This window comes from Equus asinus, chromosome 2 (assembly GCF_041296235.1).
Source record: "Equus asinus isolate D_3611 breed Donkey chromosome 2, EquAss-T2T_v2, whole genome shotgun sequence".
Lineage (NCBI taxonomy): Eukaryota > Metazoa > Chordata > Mammalia > Perissodactyla > Equidae > Equus > Equus asinus.
The window spans coordinates 133,750,057-133,769,334 of record NC_091791.1 but is presented as its reverse complement, the minus strand read 5'-3'; the positions used below and the strand labels follow the sequence as shown (position 1 = coordinate 133,769,334).

The following is a 19,278-nucleotide window of genomic DNA, read 5'->3' as shown; positions in this document are numbered from 1 at the left end:
AATCATTTGATTCTTCTGTATTGTATTCAATATGCAAATGAAAAGTCATCTGCTTCATTTTATATAAAAAGATATGCCATGTAGATAATGTTCAAATAAAGCATTCAATTTACAAGAAGGATGCTCTGGTTGAAAGCAAATCCTTTAATGGAAGTTTTTTTTAACCTAACTCATCTTCCACTGTAATTATCAGAAAAATTACATGACTTACAGGTCCACCTCCTTTAGGGTAAATACATATCTTTAAATGTTGATTTACAAATAGATAGATTATCTTTACTACTGTAATGATAAGAGTAAGATGAAATCAAGAGCTAACAAGTGATGATATACATATACAAAGCAAATTAATAACCAAAACTTAGATATTCTGTATGGTAACAAAATACTGTGTTAACAATGTAAATAATTCACTAAGCCAACTAGTATGTTGTCTATATAATGCTAAACAATTGGCTTCACTGAATTAACTTTTTTAAAGTAAAGCAAAACTATCAACAAAAGTCTCTCAGAAAAATGAAAACATATGTCCACAAAAAACTTGTGCATGGTCACAGCAGCATTATTCATAGTAGCCAAAAACTAGAAACAACCCAAATGTCCATCAACTGATGAATGGATAAATAAAATGTGGTATCTCCATATACTGGAATATTTGTTGGAAACAAAAAGGAAAGAAATAGTGATACACACGACAACATGGATGAACCTTGGAAACATTATGCTAAGCAAAAGAAGCCAAAGACAAAGGCCACATATTACACGATTCTGTTTCTATGAAATGTTCAGAATAGACAAATCTGTAGAGACAGAAAGTAGATTAGCGGTTGCCGAGGGCTGAGGAGGTGTATGTGTATGTTTGCAGAGGGATGAGAGGAATGAGGGAAGAGTAACTGCTAAAGGGTACAGGGTTTCTTTTTCGAGAAACGAAAATGTTCTAAAATTGATTATTATGATACCTGGAGACTCTGTGAACATAAGAGTGAATTGTACAATTTAATTGGGTGAATTGTATCATATGTGAATTATTTATCAATAAAATTGTTAACAAAAAATTTTTTTAAAAAGGCCTTTTGAGTAACTGAGAACTATTTTTACATAGCTCAGTCCGTATTTCTAGTTTATCTTCAGCTCAAACCAAAGGTTAATAAAACACTGGTCACTGTAGGCTGAGACCTAGTGATGAAATAATCTGCAATTCTTACAAAATTAATGTCAAAGATGGCAGCTGTCTCCCTTAGGTATGTGCTACAAAATAATTATACTGTAATTATTTCTCTGCTAGAAATATCACACAGCTAATTAAGTCACAAGAAATAATACTTTAGAAAAAACTTATTTCATAATTTCTCTGAACTTTTAAGGTGATGAAATATATTGTTCTATTCCATAGTTTAATATTATAAGTATCTATTTGGCGGTTAGAGTTAAAATTAACTGCATTTGAACGTTCTTCAGAGGATATTTAGAGCTAAAAATAATTCTTTTCACAGTCTACAGACATATATACCTATTTATGTAATAGTAAGTACTTGATGATAATAAATGGATACACAAAACACCAGACTCTATTGTAAAAGTTTTTCTTTTTTCTTTCTTTAAGAACTTTAATTTAAATATTAAGTAAAGGGAATTTAAGTAAGAAGCAGTTAAAGGAGAAATATTTCCATCAACACTTGAAATTTTACCTAGGAAAGAGAGAAAATATTTGAATGTTACTTTAGCTCACACTAGATTTGGAGAAACATGAATAGAAAGGAAGTTTTACTTGCCTTAGTGGAAGAGGTGAAGAAACAGGCTGACTGAGAATCAGATTATCATGTGGTGATAACTGAAAAAAGATTTAAAATAAAGTATTTTAAATATGAAGATGAACTTTAAAATACCTTCTTTTTTTTTTCTTTTTTTGCTGAGGAGGATTAGCTCTGAGCTAACATCTCTTGCCAATCTTCCTCTTTTTGCTAAGGAAGATTTGCCCTGAGCTAACATCTCTTGCCAATCCTCCTCTTTTTGTACGTGAGCTGCCACGACAGCATGGCTACTGATGAGTGGTGCAGGTCTGCGCCCAGGAACCAAATCTGGCCACCAAAGTGGAATGTGCCAAACTTAAATACTAGGCCACCGGGGCTGGCCCAAACAAAACACCACTTTTTGGTAAAAACATAGACTAATGATGATGCCCATGAAGTTTCAATATACCCATTCACCAGTATAGGAACTGTTTATATCACTTATTAAGATCCTGAAAAATACGTTCTGATCACTGACCTCTTCTGAATACTCTCTCTTCTTACTCTGAATCCTCTCTCTTTTTTTCTGTTCCTCAATGGTCCCCTGATGTCATTTAACAAATTTGTGCTTAAAGACTAAGTTATTCATTTAATACCATAAAACCAGGGTTAGCAAACCTATGGCCTTCAGGACAAATGCACAGGTCACCTATTTTTATAAATAAAGTTTTACTGGAACACAGGCAAGCTCCTCTGTTTCCGTATTATCTATAGCTGCTTTTGTGCAATAAGAGCAGAGCTGAATAATTTCAACAGAGATGATAGTTTCGACTATCTAAATAAATCTAAAATATTTACTGTTCGGTCCTCAACAGAAAAAAATTTGTCGACTTTGGCTATAAAACAAATCTTTTACATATATTCAAATTGAGTGTGCTACATATATTCTGACACTAAATACCAAGAAGTAAGATAGGGATGTTATCTGAATATGTAGGCTGATTGAAAAGTTTATCAAAATGATACTTTTCTAGACATTTTAACTGTATCAATATAATAATGTAACTATTCTTATCTACATTTTCAAATTTATGCACATTTCCACAAATTTGTAAATATCTATTTACAAAATGATTTCTAATTTTGAATGATACACTATTAAGGGATGTGATAAATACAGTAAAGCATATATAGTGATAATACATGAGAATATTTTCTTTATATAAATCACTTTATAAATGATGATTAAATAAGCAGACAACTTACACATGAAGAGAACAAACAAAAAAGAAACGTAAACAAGAAGACACATACAGTCAACTGGGCAAAGAGACGGGGAAAATAATTTATGTTCATTTTAAACTTCCCCCTGTCACAAAGACATGAGCACTCCTTCCTGCAATATATGAGAACACACAACTTTTCCTTATATTTATTCTAATACACTTAACTTAGGGAAGAAACGCCAAAGGCACAGACAAACCTTCAAACACCGAGAACAAATTTAGTGAAAGAAGTCCCTATTTGTATGTTCAAAATGTCTACTGCTGTCTATTTGTTAACTCTTCAACCCTTTATCTAAGGGGAAACATTAGATGTCTGCTGGGAGGCAATTAATAAAACAATAACAGCTCAAACTCCAACATGAAATGGCATCTAGTTCTCTTTTTTCCTCCACTTAAAACAGTTATTCTTACGTTACACTTTGACGGAGCCAATAATCATTCAACAGGGCACTTATATCAGGAAAATCTTACCTGAACTAAAATCCGTGGCCTCTGAGGAGATGGAAAAGGAACTTTATGCATAAAATGAGAAATATGCCTTAAAAACAAACAAACAAAAACCCAATTGATTCCAAAGTGAATATCATGTGCTATAAAGGTCCACATGTCACAAGTCCAAATTGAGTCAAAAGTTTTGTGTACCTATAATTTCGAAATCTCTGCTGCTACGAAAACAAATGAACAAACAACAACCAAAAACCCTTTGTCTCATTAAAGTTGCTTCTACCTAAATCCAATCACTTTTCATAACAATAGTTGCTCACAATCAACAATGTTTATATTTTTACTGTCTCAAAAGCCATTCTAACTTTTACCTCTCCCTAAGTAGATAATCTACAACATATCAGAGATGTGGACATTACCAAAGAGGCTAACTCTTATATTTGCAATATATTTTTTAGTCAATTGCTCATATTTTAAAAGTGAAACAACCAGAGTACTCCAGAAAAATTAACCATTTCTAAAAGATGAACAATATACTTTCTATTAACAATAGGTTATAGGTTAAAAATTCTATTATTGATTTTATGGGTTTTTTCCCAGAAGAAAATGAACAAAAAGCTAGATTGATGAGTTCTTTGAACACTACGGAAAAGAAAAAGGCAATAGTGAAAATCCTTTTTTTAAAGAGTAAGTTATTTTATTACTGCATTACTTTTAAATGTTATTTCAAAATCATGTTGGTTTCACAATTGAGTTAACTTCAACTAGACAGAGAACAGAAGAGAAATTTTTTTATTTTACAAACATGTTTTGACTGCTTCCTATGTATAAGAAAAACACTGCCAGACATGATGGGAATTATAAAAAAGGCATATACTCCCAGTTTCTACTATTGAGGTACTCACAATCTAAGAAAAAAAGATAAGGGGAATGAGTTCCAGAGGACACACATCCGCTTGAATTATCTGAAGTAGTCAGAACAGCAGAAAACAAAGTGCTTGTTCCACAAACACCTAAAGAGCCCCAAGACTCATTCAGGGAGGATTTGCAACGTCAAAACTATTTTCTTTTTTGAGGAAGATTAGCCCTGAGCTAACATCTGCTGCCAATCCTCCTCTTTTTGCTGAGGAAGTCTGACCCTGAGCTAACATCCATGCCCATCTTCCTCTACTTTATATGTAGGATGCCTACCTATGCATGGCTTGCCAAGCAGTGCCATGTCCAGACCCGGGATCCCAACTGGCGAACCTGGGGCCGCCAGAGTGGAACATGCACACTCACCTGCTGCACCACCGGGTCAGCCCCTAAAAGTATTTTTATAATAATACTAAGACACCATTTGCCTTTTTCACTGTGTTGATATTTGCACTGATGGTACAAAAACATTGTGGATAAAACTGTTGGCACCTTATTATGAATGAAGGTAGTGGCACCAAACTGTATTAGTAATTGTATTTAGTTTCACTTACGAATGTCTTTGATGAAGCAGTAAACATTATTAATTTTATTAAATTCTGATCCTGCAGCGTACACTTTTTAAAATACCCTACGTGACAACAAGGGAAGTACGCATAAAGCACTTCTGCTGCATAAAAAGTAAGATGGTTGTCTCAAGGAAAAGCAGCTGGGATTTTTCCCCCCTATAGAATACCATTTTTCCTTGAAAGAACAATTGACAAATTAAGGTTATCCAATGTTGGATATTCAGCAGATATTTTCCATATAAAAATGAATGAAGTGAGCCTACTGCTTCAAGAAAAATAACTCACAGTACTTGTCGCCAATAATTAAATTCAAACTTTCAAGCAAAAATTAGAATTTCGCCACCATGAACTGGACAATTTCTCAATACTCGGAAATCTCTCTGATGAGACAGGGATGATATTAACAAATGTGATTTTTTAATATTGATAATTAAAAGTATCTTTGTTAACTCAGTGAACCAGTATTTTATAAATGACCAATATACAATGCCACAAAGTCATGCAGGTGCAAAAGTTCCACTCAAAGAGTGAGACAGACCAATAGAATTTAATGTAACAGAGAAAGAAAGTTCATTGCTAAAGTTTTAGATTCCACATTGCAAATAACCTGTAATAAACTCCACTTGCCAAGTTTTGGTGCAGTGTCAAAAAAGAAAATCCACAATTTTCAGAAAAAGCTATTCAAATGCCCTCCCTTTTCCACCTACACATCTGTGTGAGGCCAGGTCTTTTTCATATACCACAACCCAAACAACATACTGCAACATACTGAATGCAGAAGCATATATGAGAACCTTGCTGTGTTCAATTAAGCCAGACATCAGAAATTTACAAAAATGTAAAACAACATTGATCTTCTCACTTTTTTTTGTTTCAGAAAAGTTACTTTTTAAAAAAATACATTTATGTTAACATGTAATGGTTTTTTGGTTTTTTTTAAACAAATTAATACTTTTAAAGTTCTCAGTTTTAATTTCTATTATAGTAAATTTTGACAGATACAATACATAAAGAAAAGCTTTTCAGGGTCCTCATTTTTTTTAAGAGTATAAAGGGGTCGTGAGACCAAAAAACTTAAGAATTGCTGCATTAGAATACTGAGATGAGAGTAGAAAAGTAGAAGGAAAAATTAAAGAGTAATATTGTACACTGAATGTTCCTATGATAATTCTATCACTTTCTAACTGTCATTAAAGTCAGAGAATTCTGCCCAAGAACACAAAAGAGCTAAAGTGATAAATGGTATAAAATAAACAACAGTCAAATAGACAATGGAGATATTTAGATCTCATTTGCATCAGAACTTACTGCATGAAACTATTATTCAGTTTTAGTGATCTGAGAGCAAATCATTAAAATTTTTTAAAAAAAATAAATTTATCTAATTTTTCCTTTAAATTCATGATATCTAAAAATACTAATGAATTTTTTTGGGGGGTGTGTGTGTGTGTATAAGGAAGACTGGCCTTAAGCTAACATCTGTCGCCAATCTTCCTCTTTTTGCTTGAGGAAGATTGTTGCTGAGCCAACATCCACACTCATCCTCCTCTACTTTATGTGGGATGCCAGCACAGCGTGGCTTGACAAGTGGTGCTAGGTCCATGCCCAGGATCCAAACCTGCGAACCCCGGGCCGCCAAAGTGGAGCATGGCAAACTTAACCAGTATGCCACTGGGCTAGCCTCCAGTAAGAAATATTTTTAAAGGTCCATAATAAACCCAAATTATATGTAAAATAAGAATTACAAAGACAGTAAAAAAATTTCTAATTAGGATCTCCAAACTTCACAAGAACATCAAAAAATGAAACATTTATTTCATTTTGTTAGAGATAAAATGATTTAAAATAATATGATTGTAAAAACATAATAGAGAAATATTACCTGATTGAAACAACCAAACTCTTTTTTTCAAATAACTCTTGAGAAATCTAGTCTCCACACAAAATTTATTCAATTACCAGTACAAATATACCACATTTAATAGAAAGATGTGCCAAATTTTGAACCAAGAAGGTTTCTAACTTACTTCTCAATTGGAAGGACATGAGGTCCAGAGATGGAGTAACGATACAAAAAGGTCAGAAACTTCCTGAATGCATCAAAAAAAGGCCAGTGAGAAAGAAGACAGATGCATTTATTAGTGTGAATTGTTTTGGAACTATCAGACTTCCCATCTGCCGATGAAGCTAAACCCAAAAGAAGTCTCTGTTTTTCTGTGAGATTCTCCTCAGAGTATGGTTCATAAAACTGAATAGCAGCACCATAGACCTGGAAAACAAGTAATGTATTTAATAAATTCACTTTATATCATTTATTCAAATCACATCAGTACTTAAATATTTAATGGTGAGCCATTACAAGCCAGGCCTTTAAGAGCCATTCTATACCTATGAGCCAGGCAAGGTGCCAGGTACCAGGAACATAGTGGTAAACAGATATCACTCTTGCTTTCTTGAAGTACATTAAAAAAACTACACAGTGCTACTCTTACATCTCTTTTTATTGAAAAAAAGTGTTTTAATTAAATTGCATTTGTTTTTGTAAAGAGTGAAAGTAATTGGTCAATATTCTCGAGAAGAAAATAATTGAAAATAATTAGTAGACAGAGGGACAAAATTTTAGATAAAGTACTAATTCTGGCTTTAGGCAATTCACTGAGTTTCTCTGGACCTCAATTTCCCAACCTATAAAATGAAGATGCTAGACTAGATGATTTCCAAGGTCCTTGCTAAGTATAATAGTCCATGATTCTAAATAGCATTGAATATTTAACAATGTCTTTTGTATTACTTTCAAAGCTTCTGTATCATAGAAAATGGAGCAGTGAAGGATCATCATTTGATGAAAAAAATCTTTCACCATATTCACAGAAAAACCATTTGAGTATATGGGACAGAATGAAAATTCTTGTTTCCTATGTCTCTGGATACAGTTATTTTAACCAAGTGGAAGAGGTATGTATAATAGATTCAATTTAACCAGTTTTTTTTTTCTACTGTTCCTTGCATTATATGAAACTTAAGATATGAAATGTACAAGAAATTTTCAGATATCATTTGTTAAAACACATAGTACCTTTTCAGCTGAGGCTCCAGTTAACACAAATGTAGAAAATACAGGGAGAGGGTATTTGCTATTTGGTGGCCAAGACTCAATAGTTGCACCCATTGGTAAACAAAATAGGGGAACAGATTCTGGGAGTGAGAATGACTCATAATCTTCTTGAGGATATCTACAAATTAGACCTATAAAAACAACAACAAATATTAGGTCATCATCTTTTGAATTTAGGTGCTCATAATCTGAATGATGCTAAAATGCTTTATTATTTAAAAACATTAGGAAGATCAAAACATTACACATGTGTTCATCAAATAACTCTGCTTCAGTAGGATTCATATAGATTTTAATCCTCAAATATTATAACAACTCATATTAACTGCTTAATTTTATCAAGCTTCATCCACAAAGGCTAAGTAAGGGAAACAAGAAAAGATTATTCTAAAGAAACATGCACAAAAACATGCACACTGGGGCCGGCCTGGTGGCGCAGCAGTTAAGTACACACGTTCCGATTCTCGGCGGCCCAGGGTTCGCCGGTCTGGATCCCAGGTGCAGACGTGGCACCGCTTGGCAAAAGCCATGTTGTGGTAGGCATCCCACATACAAAGTAGAGGAAGATGGGCATGGATGTTAGCTCAGGGCCAGTCTTCCTCAGCAAAAAGAGGAGGACTGGCAGCAGATGTTAGCTCAGGGCTAATCCTCCTCAAAAAACCCCCAAAAAACATGTGCACTCCTAAAATTCAGTTTGTGGTCATGCTACCTTAAAGCATGTGAATATGCTATTTCTTGAAATTTTCAATATGGTTAACTGTACATAACCACTTCATCAGCTCTCAGTAACTTTCCCTCAGGGGTTTTTTAAATATTAAAAAAGATATCCTATAGGAGTGTATATGTAGCTTCTAGCACAAATACAAAAAGAATACTCATAAAAAGATGAGTTGCATATTTACAATGTCTTCAGACTAGTATCAACTCAAACCTAGCTTCTGAATAATCCCAGATTATATGAAGATAGAGTTTCAAGGGGCTTATGCTTTTTTGTTAAATAGACTAGTCTAGAAAGTGGTCCAGGCATCTTTTATTGAACACATCCTCCAAGCAGAGTCTTGTAGTGGATTTTGTGGGACTAGAAATAGAAAATAGGTTCCGTGACCTTGAACTCTTAAAGTCAAGTGGAAACCATCACTAGACATGACCTTAAAGACAAATGATAAACTAGGAGTATGAGTGGTTGGTCTGCCACTATTATCTGTGTGACTTTGGACAAACCACATACCTATAGGACTATGGTTTTCTCATCTATAAAGTGAGATAAACTAGATACACTAAGGTCCAAGGCAGTGCTAAAATTCTCTAATTATATGCTAGCCAGCCAGTACGTCCCATGAGGATCTAGTTAACTGTCCACTACTCTCTCAGGTCACGAGGTAACAGTGTAGCCTTTAAGTAAGTACAGAAATAGTGATGAATTGTAGATCCTAGAAAATCAAAGGCAGAAGAAAAAGGTCAGAGTCTAGGTCACTAATTTTAAAAATAAATGTTTTAAAAGGCTGAATCTGCTCTCTTGTATATAAGACCAGTACGTTTGATATTTTGATGTTTCCGGCAATTGAAAATTTCAACTATGCATTATAAAATCACAAATTAGTTTACAATATTTCAGATTATGAAACATAATTACATATGAACTACAGATCTGATTAAATATAAATATTAAAGAAACAATTTAAAAGAAAAATATTCTTTCCACATTTTCTACTGATTTAAAAACTTATTAGTTATTTATTTAAACCTAATGTTTTAAAAAACCCTGCCTTCTTTCAAAATTAATCTTCCATTAAGTATCCAATAAATGTATGGATGAAGACAAAACAGAATCAAAAGACATGGGTTTTAGTCCCAGTCCTGACACTAACATATGGTAAGATGTTTTTTTTTCTTTACTCTTATTGGCCCCCACAATACATTTCTATATGAAGAATTACATGAAAAATTATACTTACCAGCTTTATAAGATATAGTGTTAGTCTTTGCCACCGATTTTTTATAACATAAGTACACTGCTGGTCCCCACTGAATTAAAAAAAAGGAAATACTTAATTTTAAAAGGTAGTAATTTAATAAAATGGAAGCTCTTTGATCTCTCCAGTATATATTATCTAAGATGTAGTAACAGATTTCTCTCTGTTAGCTACTTTCAGCTGGTTATTTTGTCATCATTTTCTTAGAGTTATTGACCATTTTTCTTTCAGAAGTAAAATTTAACATTCTTTTCCCTTACAACAGCAATAACATGAGGAAAACTTGACCCTTTAAGGCAAACTAAGCCACAACAATTTAGATTTTATTCTAAGTCCAACCTTTGGGCAAAAATGATAAACTAAGAAATATCTACTCATGTGCATACCTTCCTTTTGATTCCACAACCCCTTTCAGATATTGCCAGATTTTTTCTGCAACTCTTCATACCAAAACTTAAGAGTTGTAATTTGCCATATCCATTTCCTTATCTCCCATTTTCTCCTGAATCCATTCCAAATCAGGTTGTATCCCACCATTCCCTTAAAGAACACTGTAACAACTTTTATGGTGCCAAATCTAACAGCTGATTCCTACTCTTCATCTTATTAAATCTCTCAGCAGATTTTGACACCACTAATGACTCCCTTCCTGAAACATTTTCTTTTCTCAGCTTTTGAGGTACCACACTCTCCTGGTCCCTCCTCACCAAATGTCCAGCCACTACTCAGTCTCCTTTGTGTCATCCTCTCTCTTTTCTTGATCACTAAATGTGATATCTTCTTTACTTTCTCTTAGTGATCTCATATATTCAGTCCCACGGTTCTAAATAACAGCTACTCTCAAAGGAGTCTCAACTTCTAGTGCCAGCTTCAACTGAGATGGGGAAGATTGTGGGTAAAGGAGATTTTGGGGTGAAGAAAAGGAGTTCAGTTTTAGACATATTAAGTTTGTTGGTTTTTTGTTTGTTTTTGGTGAAGACGATCAGCCCTGAGCTAACATCTGTTGCCAATCCTCCTCTTTTTGCTTGAGGAAGATTGTCCCTGAGCTAACATCTGTGCCAATTTTCCTCTATTTTGTATGTGGGATGTCACCACAGCTTGGTTTGATGAGCAGTGTGTAGGTCCATGCCCGGGATCCGAACTTGTGAACCCTGGGCTGCTGAAGCAGAGCATGTGTACTTAACCACTATACCACTGGGTTGGCCCCTAGACATATTGTTTGAAATATCTATCAGATATCCAAGTGAAGAATCAAATGGAGCTAAACTGAGAGGTCTAAAATGAAGATATAACTGGGAGATGTCACCACTTGACATTAGGTGGTGACAGATATATTCACATAGCACACTTCCTCACCTCCTTTAGATATCAACTCAAATATTGCTTCATTAGAGAGCCCTTCTTTCATCAGCTTATATCCACCTCCCTCTACCCTGCCCAGTCCTCCTTGTCAACTCTGTCTTGCTTTTTTCCTTCACAGCACTTATAATCCATTTAGCATTCTGTATATTTTCTTATTTATTATCTTCCTCCCACCACTAGAATATAAGTTTACTATGATAAGGGTTTTGTTTTGTTTACTGCTGTATCTGCAGCACCAAAAACAGTGCCTGTTATGTAGCAATGCTTAATATTTGTTAAATGAATGAATGTGAGAGGATGTGTCTGTGCATACATGACAGAGAGTGCCTGCACAAACCAGTATATGAGGACGGATTCACAGCACTAAAGACAAATATATAGAGAAAATAAACTTACTTTAAGAAATACTTTCTAAATATTAAGTGCCTACTATAAGAAACACCCATTTATTCTTTAAACTATGCTCATTGCTGTGTTGGGATTTCATTTTTATAAGTGTTTTCATATTTTTGCATCAAAGGAATAAATGCATAAAAGTCAAGTGGATGTTATGAAGGTAGGCAAACTGGACTTTTAGTTTATCAGGTGGGTAAAATACTTATTAAAAAAAAGGGCCCTCTATTGAAAACTCTCAACTCCAGTTCCAAATAAGCCAGACCGGTAGAGATAACAAAAAACCTTTAATGAACCTTTGTGATGATAAAAAGGTACATGACCATTTGGATATGGTAGAAACCAAAAGGAATATTCTAAAATGAAAAACAGGGACTTTGAGATATAGCAAAAGTTATGGGGCTCTGGAGGAAAAGAACCATGGACATCAAAACTATAAGAGGGTTTTCAAAATTTTTTCACACACAAGGTTCAGCAAAAAAGAAAGCAGGAGGAGCCATTGTTCTAAAAATACTTTACATGTTTAACCTATAAAATATCCATATGGTGGTTTACCACGGCAAAAAGATACTTTCAGATGCATTTTTTTTTTCAGGAATTAGGCACATGATTTAATTACTTGCTTTGTTAATAATTACTTTTCTAAACAAACTTGCTGAATCAAATACTGACACTCTTGAAAGGTTGTAAAACAACAGCTATTTAGATAGAATATAAAAAAAAATACTCTCAATGAGTCAAAACCTGAGAACATAGTCCCAAATTTGCAAGAATTAGCTGTGTGAATCAAAGCACCAGGACTAAGTATCCTTAACTACAATTTTTGCATTTTTGGACAACATGACTACTTCTAAGTTCTCTTCCAGCTCTAAAATATTATGATTCTATTCTAAATCAAAGTCCAAACCACTTAAGGCTTATGGTTCAAAACTTAAAAACTAATAATTTTGAAAACTCTTTCCATTAGCTTATTAGGGGTACAGATTGGGGTGGATTTTTTTGAGGTCAAAACTGTAAGCCTGGTACAAAAATCATATAGGAACTCAAGAAGAGATTCAACACACATTTTCTCATGTCCATTAGATTAGTTTTTTGGTTTGGTTTTTCTTCTCCTGATTTAGAAACCTAGTAGATAGCTTTCATTCAAGCTACCTAATATTCCAAAATAAGAGTAAGTTATATAGCTATACTCCTGGCTATTATCAACACATCAATAATTTAATCCTAACCACTTTCTGATTCTTTATGTATATATTAGATATACATGAAAATTAATTTTCTACATTGTATGTCTATTTTAGCTTTTCTGAAAGAGAAGGCATTGTACAACTACTCCAAAGATCTAAATTTGCTTTTACTACCACCTATAGTTAATGGAAACAAAGATTGCTAATAGATATAAACCACAACATGTTGCTTATAAAAAGACATCTACTGCTAAGATCAAGGAAGTTTCTCTACATTCAGGACTGATACTAGATTTAAGAATAAGAAAACAAACATTTTAGAGGTTTTTATTCTTGTAATGTTTCTAAAGAACTTAAGGGGAGCTTAAACACTGGGCAAAAATAAAATTAAAAAAGCTCTTCTTTGCTGTATGTCAATTCTTTCTCAATAAAACTTAAAAAAAAAAAAAGAAAGAAAAGCTCTTTCCCAGACATTAAATACACACAAAAGGGAGTGATTAAGCAGAGTTAACCACCAGAGTACTTAATAATTCACATAGCACTTACTATGTGCCAGGCACTATCCTAAGTTCTTTATAAATATTAATTCATTTAATCTTCACAAGAAGCCTGTGAAATAAAGTACTACTTTATCCCTATTTCATGAATGAGGAAACTGTGGCACAAAGAGTCAAGGAACTCGTCCAAGACACACATCTGGAATTCAAACTCAGCAGCTTAGCTGGAGTCCATTCGGTTCACACTATATTACATTGCCTCTTTATTCTTTTAGTAGAGAATAAATGCTCTCTGACAATACCAGGACCAATGTTTCAGGATAAGAAAAAATAGAAACTCCTTATCTCTGGTTTTAGTTTCAATGCAGTAAGTCTACCTTGAACACTTTGATTAACTAGTAAGACCTAAAAATGGTTCTAATGACATTTTTAATTTATTTTGAATCCAAAACCAACATATCCACAAAATAAATGGAAAATTCACCAATGGGAAAATGGCAAGTATCTGTGAGCCTGTAGAGTCTTGCTAAAATACCAAACCAAATCTGAAATGATGCGAAGCTGGATAGCATATCACGGAAAAGTTCAAAAACCCTTCTTGCCAACACTATCAGTACCACATAAGGCCTGTGAAATTCTATTTGCTACTGTGATCTTCTTCCTCCACCATAATCTCTCCAACTGACACGTCATCACCAAATCAAAACAATACACAAGGATGGCATGAAAGAATAGGACATTCCGTATATGTATGGCTGTTGACCAAAGATAGTCATCTAATTAGGTCACATAGCTGCAAATAATTCTTTTAGGATACAATTTAGATTCCGTCAATACCCATTTTTTGAATTACCTATTTAAACATTTTAAACAAAATAATGCTACTACCTTAAAATTGTAGATTTTTCTTAAAGAAAATGTGGAATTCAAAGATGCTTATAGATAACAAGCTAACACATATAGTGTGCTTTCTTATATATGGTGGGACATGGTTTTAAATTCATTTAATCACCTCAGTAGCTTATAAGGTAGATGCTATTATCATTCTCATTTCACAATCATGAAACTGAGGCACAGAGAGGTTAAGTTACCTGCCCAATGTCATACAGTCAGCAAGTGTCAGAGAGAGGATTCACATCCAGGTATTCCGGCTCCAGAGTCCATACTCTGAACTACCAGGCTATGCTAATCTTAACCACCACACAGAAGAGATCTATTTTACTATCTTACTGAGGGGGTTAAAAACATTTTCAGGGTCTCAAAATGTGCACTGTATCTAGTCACATATCAATACACTCCAGTTCTTCCTCTTCTAGCTTTATCTAAACCTTCAGTGTTTCTCATGTTGCTAGCTTAAGAGAAGAGAAGATAAATAAGTTTTAAAAATCAACTTCCCAGGCTAGCCCAGTGGCCAAGTGGTTAAAGTTCTGCACACTCCAATTTGGCTGCCCAGGTTCATGGGTTCAGATCCCAGATGCAGACCTACTCCACTCACCAGGCCTGCTGTGGAGGTGTCCCACATACCAGCATTATCAGTAATGGGAAAAACTGGAAATAACTTGTATTAATGATTCATTTGTATTTTTTGGAATACTATACAATCATTAAAAGAATTAAGCAGAGAGTTATATTAACTGATAAAGATGGATAGTGAAAAAAAGCTTATATTAGAATATACAGAAATTTCTAATTTTTGAAAAATAAAGGATGAATTTATCCATATTATATATACTCCAAATACGTGCACACAAAAAGATCTGTAAGGACACAAGACAAATTGTTAATTGTTAATTCTGGCAAAGAATTATAAAGGATGGAAGTAGAAACAAGAACTTTCACTTTTTACTTCATAGATCTACAATTTGCTCCCCTTCTCAATTTCTTTTTTTTAAGTACACATTTTTTTCTGAAATTTAAAACAGAAATAAAAGAACAAAGACAATCACAGATCACACATACCAGTAAGGCCACTGGAAGGACTTTGGCTTTTACTAAGAGTGAGATGGGAAGCCATTAAAGGTTGTAAGCAGAGGAACGATATGATCTAATTTATGTTTTAAAAGGATCACTCACTGCTATGTGAAGAATAGGTTGTAGGAAGCAATGATCAGTTAGACCAGTGGTCTGGCAAACTATGGCCTGAATTTGCCTTGAGGCCTGTTTTTGTATACCTAAGCTAAGACTGGTTTTTACGTTTTTAAAGGGTTGTTTAAAAAAAAAAAGATGAATATGCAACAGAAACTATATATGACCCAGAAAACCTAACTTGCTCTTTAGCCCTTTATACAAAAGTTTGCCTGACTCCTGAATTAGGAGGCTATTGTAATAATCCTCTTAAGAGTTGATTATGGCTTGGACCAGAATTGTGGCAATGGAGAGGTTGAGAAGTGGTCAAGTTCAAGATATGTAACCTGAGTAACTAGAAGAGTGGAATTTCCACTTATTAGATGAGGAAGGCTATGGGGAGAAGCAGATTTGGAGAGCCACATCACGAGTTCAGTTTTAGACATGTTCAATTTGAGATCATCTATTTGGTAAGATACCCAAGAAGAGATGACCAATCAAAGAGGTCCAGGCTACACACATAAATTTAGAAGTCAACTACACATAGCCTGCATTTTAATGATTAGATCATCAAGGGAGTGAGTTTAGATGATAAATGGTCTGAGGACTGAACCCTGGGGCACTCCACTGTGTACAGGTTGGGGAGAGGTTCTGCCTGAGCAAAGGCAGAAAGGGAATGACTGGTGAGGTATGAGGAAAAAGCAAGACAATACAGAGGAAGAGAATACATCTTCTCTTCCTGCCACTGTTTCTTTTTACTTTTTTAAAAGATTGGCACCTGAGCTAATAACTGCTGCCAATCTTTTTTTTTTCCCTGCTTTATCTCCCCAAATTCCCCTGGGTACATAGCTGTATATCTTAGCTTCAGGTCCTTCTAGTTGTGGCATGTGGGACGCTGCCTCAACGTGGCCTGACGAGTGGTGCCATGTCCGCGCCGAGGATCCAAACGGGCAAAACCCTGGGCCACCACAGCGGAGCACAAGAACTTCAGCACTCAGCCACAGGGCCGGCCCCTCTGCCACTGTTTCAAGAAGGAAAAAGTGATCATCTATGTCAAAACTTCCTGGGGGCCAGCCCGCTGGAGCAGCGGTTAAGTGCGCACGTTCCGCTCCAGTGGCCCAGGGTTCACCGGTTTGAATCCCGGGTGTGGACATGGCACCGCTTGGCACGCCATGCTGTGGTAGGGGAAGACAGGCATGGATGTTAGCTCAGGGCCAGTCTTCCTCAGCAAAAAGAGGAGGATTGGCAGATGCTAGCTCAGAGCTAGTCTTCCTCAAAACAAAACAAAAGCAAAAAAACTTCATGAAAAATTAAGGTGAAGAACCGATCATTGGATTCAACAACAAGAGCAATCTTGGTGGAATGATGGAGACAAAAGCCTAACTGGAAAAAGTGAAAGTGAGGACGAGGACAGAACATACTCATACTTTTGAGATGTTTTTTGTAATGGAGAACAACGAAATGGGGTAATAGATGAATGAGGATATAGGTACCAAGAAGTTTTGTAAAGATGGGAGATACTGCAATATGCTTTGCATGCTGGAGGAAAACAATCCAATAGAGGAAAAAAACGAGGATTCACAAGAGTAGAGAGAATTGCTGAAGCCATATAAGCCAGGTAAGTATACGGGATCTAGTGCACAAGTAGAGGGGTTAGCCTTGGCTAGGGAGAAAAAATTATTTTTTTAACAAAAAAGGAGAGCTTTTTACACAGCTCCCTTTGAAAGTACAACTAAAGTACTCTCCAAAAGATAAAATATCCAACATCTTTAAAAACATATTTTTTATTCAGTAATTGTGCTATGCTGCTGTCCCACAAGATTTATTTTAAATTATGCTCTTTTCATCGGTGGCTAATTTTATCAGTGCAAAAGAGTCACTTACCATACTGTTATTGAGATTCTTGTCGACTTTGCAGAATGTGTGTGGTGGGCTTTCTCCTTTACTGGGTATAATAATACATATGTCTGTGACAGCCAAAGTATTCTGAGTCATGTTTTCAGAGGCTCTTCGGTAAGTGATATAAATTCTTTGTGATGAGGTACTGCCACTAATATTTGCAGGGCGTCCATAGGGAGTACTCTGAATAATTTCACACCCTTGTTTCAATCTTTCCTTCCAGTCATATAAAACCCTAATAAATAGATAAATAAATAAATAAACAAACAAATACAAAACACCCTCAAATATGAAAGGTAATATCATCAGGTATCCTGACCTGATTCTTAAGTGTAGCAGATATTCCAGTCTGATTCCAAGTTTGAATTGCACAATCTCATATAAAATGAAAGGATAACTATTTTCCCTACCAAAAATTAAAATTATGTTGGGAAAATTCAGATTAACCTTTGTCTTTGTTGACATAAACCACAGAATGGCAACAATTAAGTGCAAAGGCACTTGTTTTAGTGTTCCATTTAATATATTTATTCATTTACTTATGTTTCTAAAATCAAGCATCTTCTTTAGAAAAAGCAACTTTGTGCTTTGGCCAAAGTTAAAATTTTACAAAGACTCACCGCCAGATAGTGCAGAACCTGCTTGCACACTTTACCTCCAATAGTTCCCTCAGGTCTACGAGATAGTTTTAGGCTTTCAAAAGAGAAAATAACCTCAAATCTATCTTTAATCAAAAGTATGGGTGAAGGCGCTGGCCCAGTGGTAGAGCGGTTAAGTGCAAACGCTCCGATTGGGCGGCCCAGGGTTCGCCGGTTCGGATCCCAGCTGTGGACATGGCACTGCTTGACGAGCCATGCTGTGGTAGGCATCCCACATATAAAGCAGAGGAAGATGGGCACGGATGTTAGCTCAGGGCCAGTCTTCCTCAGCAAAAAGAGGAGGATTGGCAGATGTTAGCTCAGGGCTAATCGTCCTCAAAAGAAAAAAAGTATGGGTGAAAAACATAAGCTTTTTTCTTCTTCTTCTTCTTCTTTATTGTAGTTAAATTATAAGTTTTTAATAAAGGGCAGACCAAGCACCATTCCTTAAGTCTTCTAAATACTACACTTAAAGCTCTTGGGGACACAAAGGAAACATAATGCTTGAATGATAGTAGTTTATTCCCTCACAGAATTCACTGATTTGTACTTTAATGCTAAGTCCTTGGCATTAGTCAAAAATTTTTTTAAAGCTCTACTATATTAAATGTGTTTCTGCATTTGCTATAAAAATTGTTATAACAGGCAATGTCCCCAACATCAATCAGATTCCTTTTTATAAAATCCCATTTACAAATAAAATTTAGCACCATAAATCAAATAATTTCTTTCTAATATAATTTTTAATTTCCTTGTTGTCCTGGTGTCAGCAAATCTAAAAAAAATTTTCTCTCAACATTTTGTTTTGAAAATTTTGAGCTAAATTTGAGCTTAATCATAGCAACTACATTTATCCTAATGTTAGTTTAACTGCTTACTTCTCCTCCTCCTTTTGATCTTACTTTTCTGTTTTGTTTTTTTAATCTTAAAAAAAGGCATTGTAACCGAGAGAAGTTAAACACATTTGAATTCATATTTCTACCACCTGTTACTAGCTGTATTATCTTAGGCAGTTACGTAACTTCTCTGAGCCTTACAGTACACTAAGTTATAAAATTTAAAAATCTAATTCATAGGATTTTTGGAAAATTAGATGAGAGTATAAGTAAGGTCTCCAAAATAGTGCCTGACAAATAGATGCTCAATTGAAAACAAGAAAAACAAAAATACACATGGAACAACAACAAACCACCGTTTATTACCTCC

At 34.8% G+C, this 19,278-nt stretch overlaps 1 protein-coding gene across 17 annotated transcripts in view; it reads right to left on the bottom strand.

Moving 5' to 3' along the window:
• The window catches only part of DENND4A (DENN domain containing 4A), a 109,702-nt gene that overhangs the window by 52,835 nt on the left and 37,589 nt on the right, over positions 1-19,278 (bottom strand). For 15 of the 17 annotated variants that reach the window (XM_070499667.1, XM_070499707.1, XM_070499628.1 and 12 more), the window contains 6 exons: positions 17,420-17,669; positions 10,015-10,084; positions 8,021-8,190; positions 6,972-7,213; positions 3,488-3,554; positions 1,773-1,831 (listed from right to left, as the gene is read on the bottom strand). In XM_070499667.1, coding sequence (XP_070355768.1) covers positions 1,773-1,831; positions 3,488-3,554; positions 6,972-7,213; positions 8,021-8,190; positions 10,015-10,084; positions 17,420-17,669 — 858 coding nt within the window. The remainder of the gene's footprint in view (positions 1-1,772; positions 1,832-3,487; positions 3,555-6,971; positions 7,214-8,020; positions 8,191-10,014; positions 10,085-17,419; positions 17,670-19,278) is intronic. The other 2 variants (XM_070499724.1, XM_070499719.1) reach the window with 1 other exon arrangement.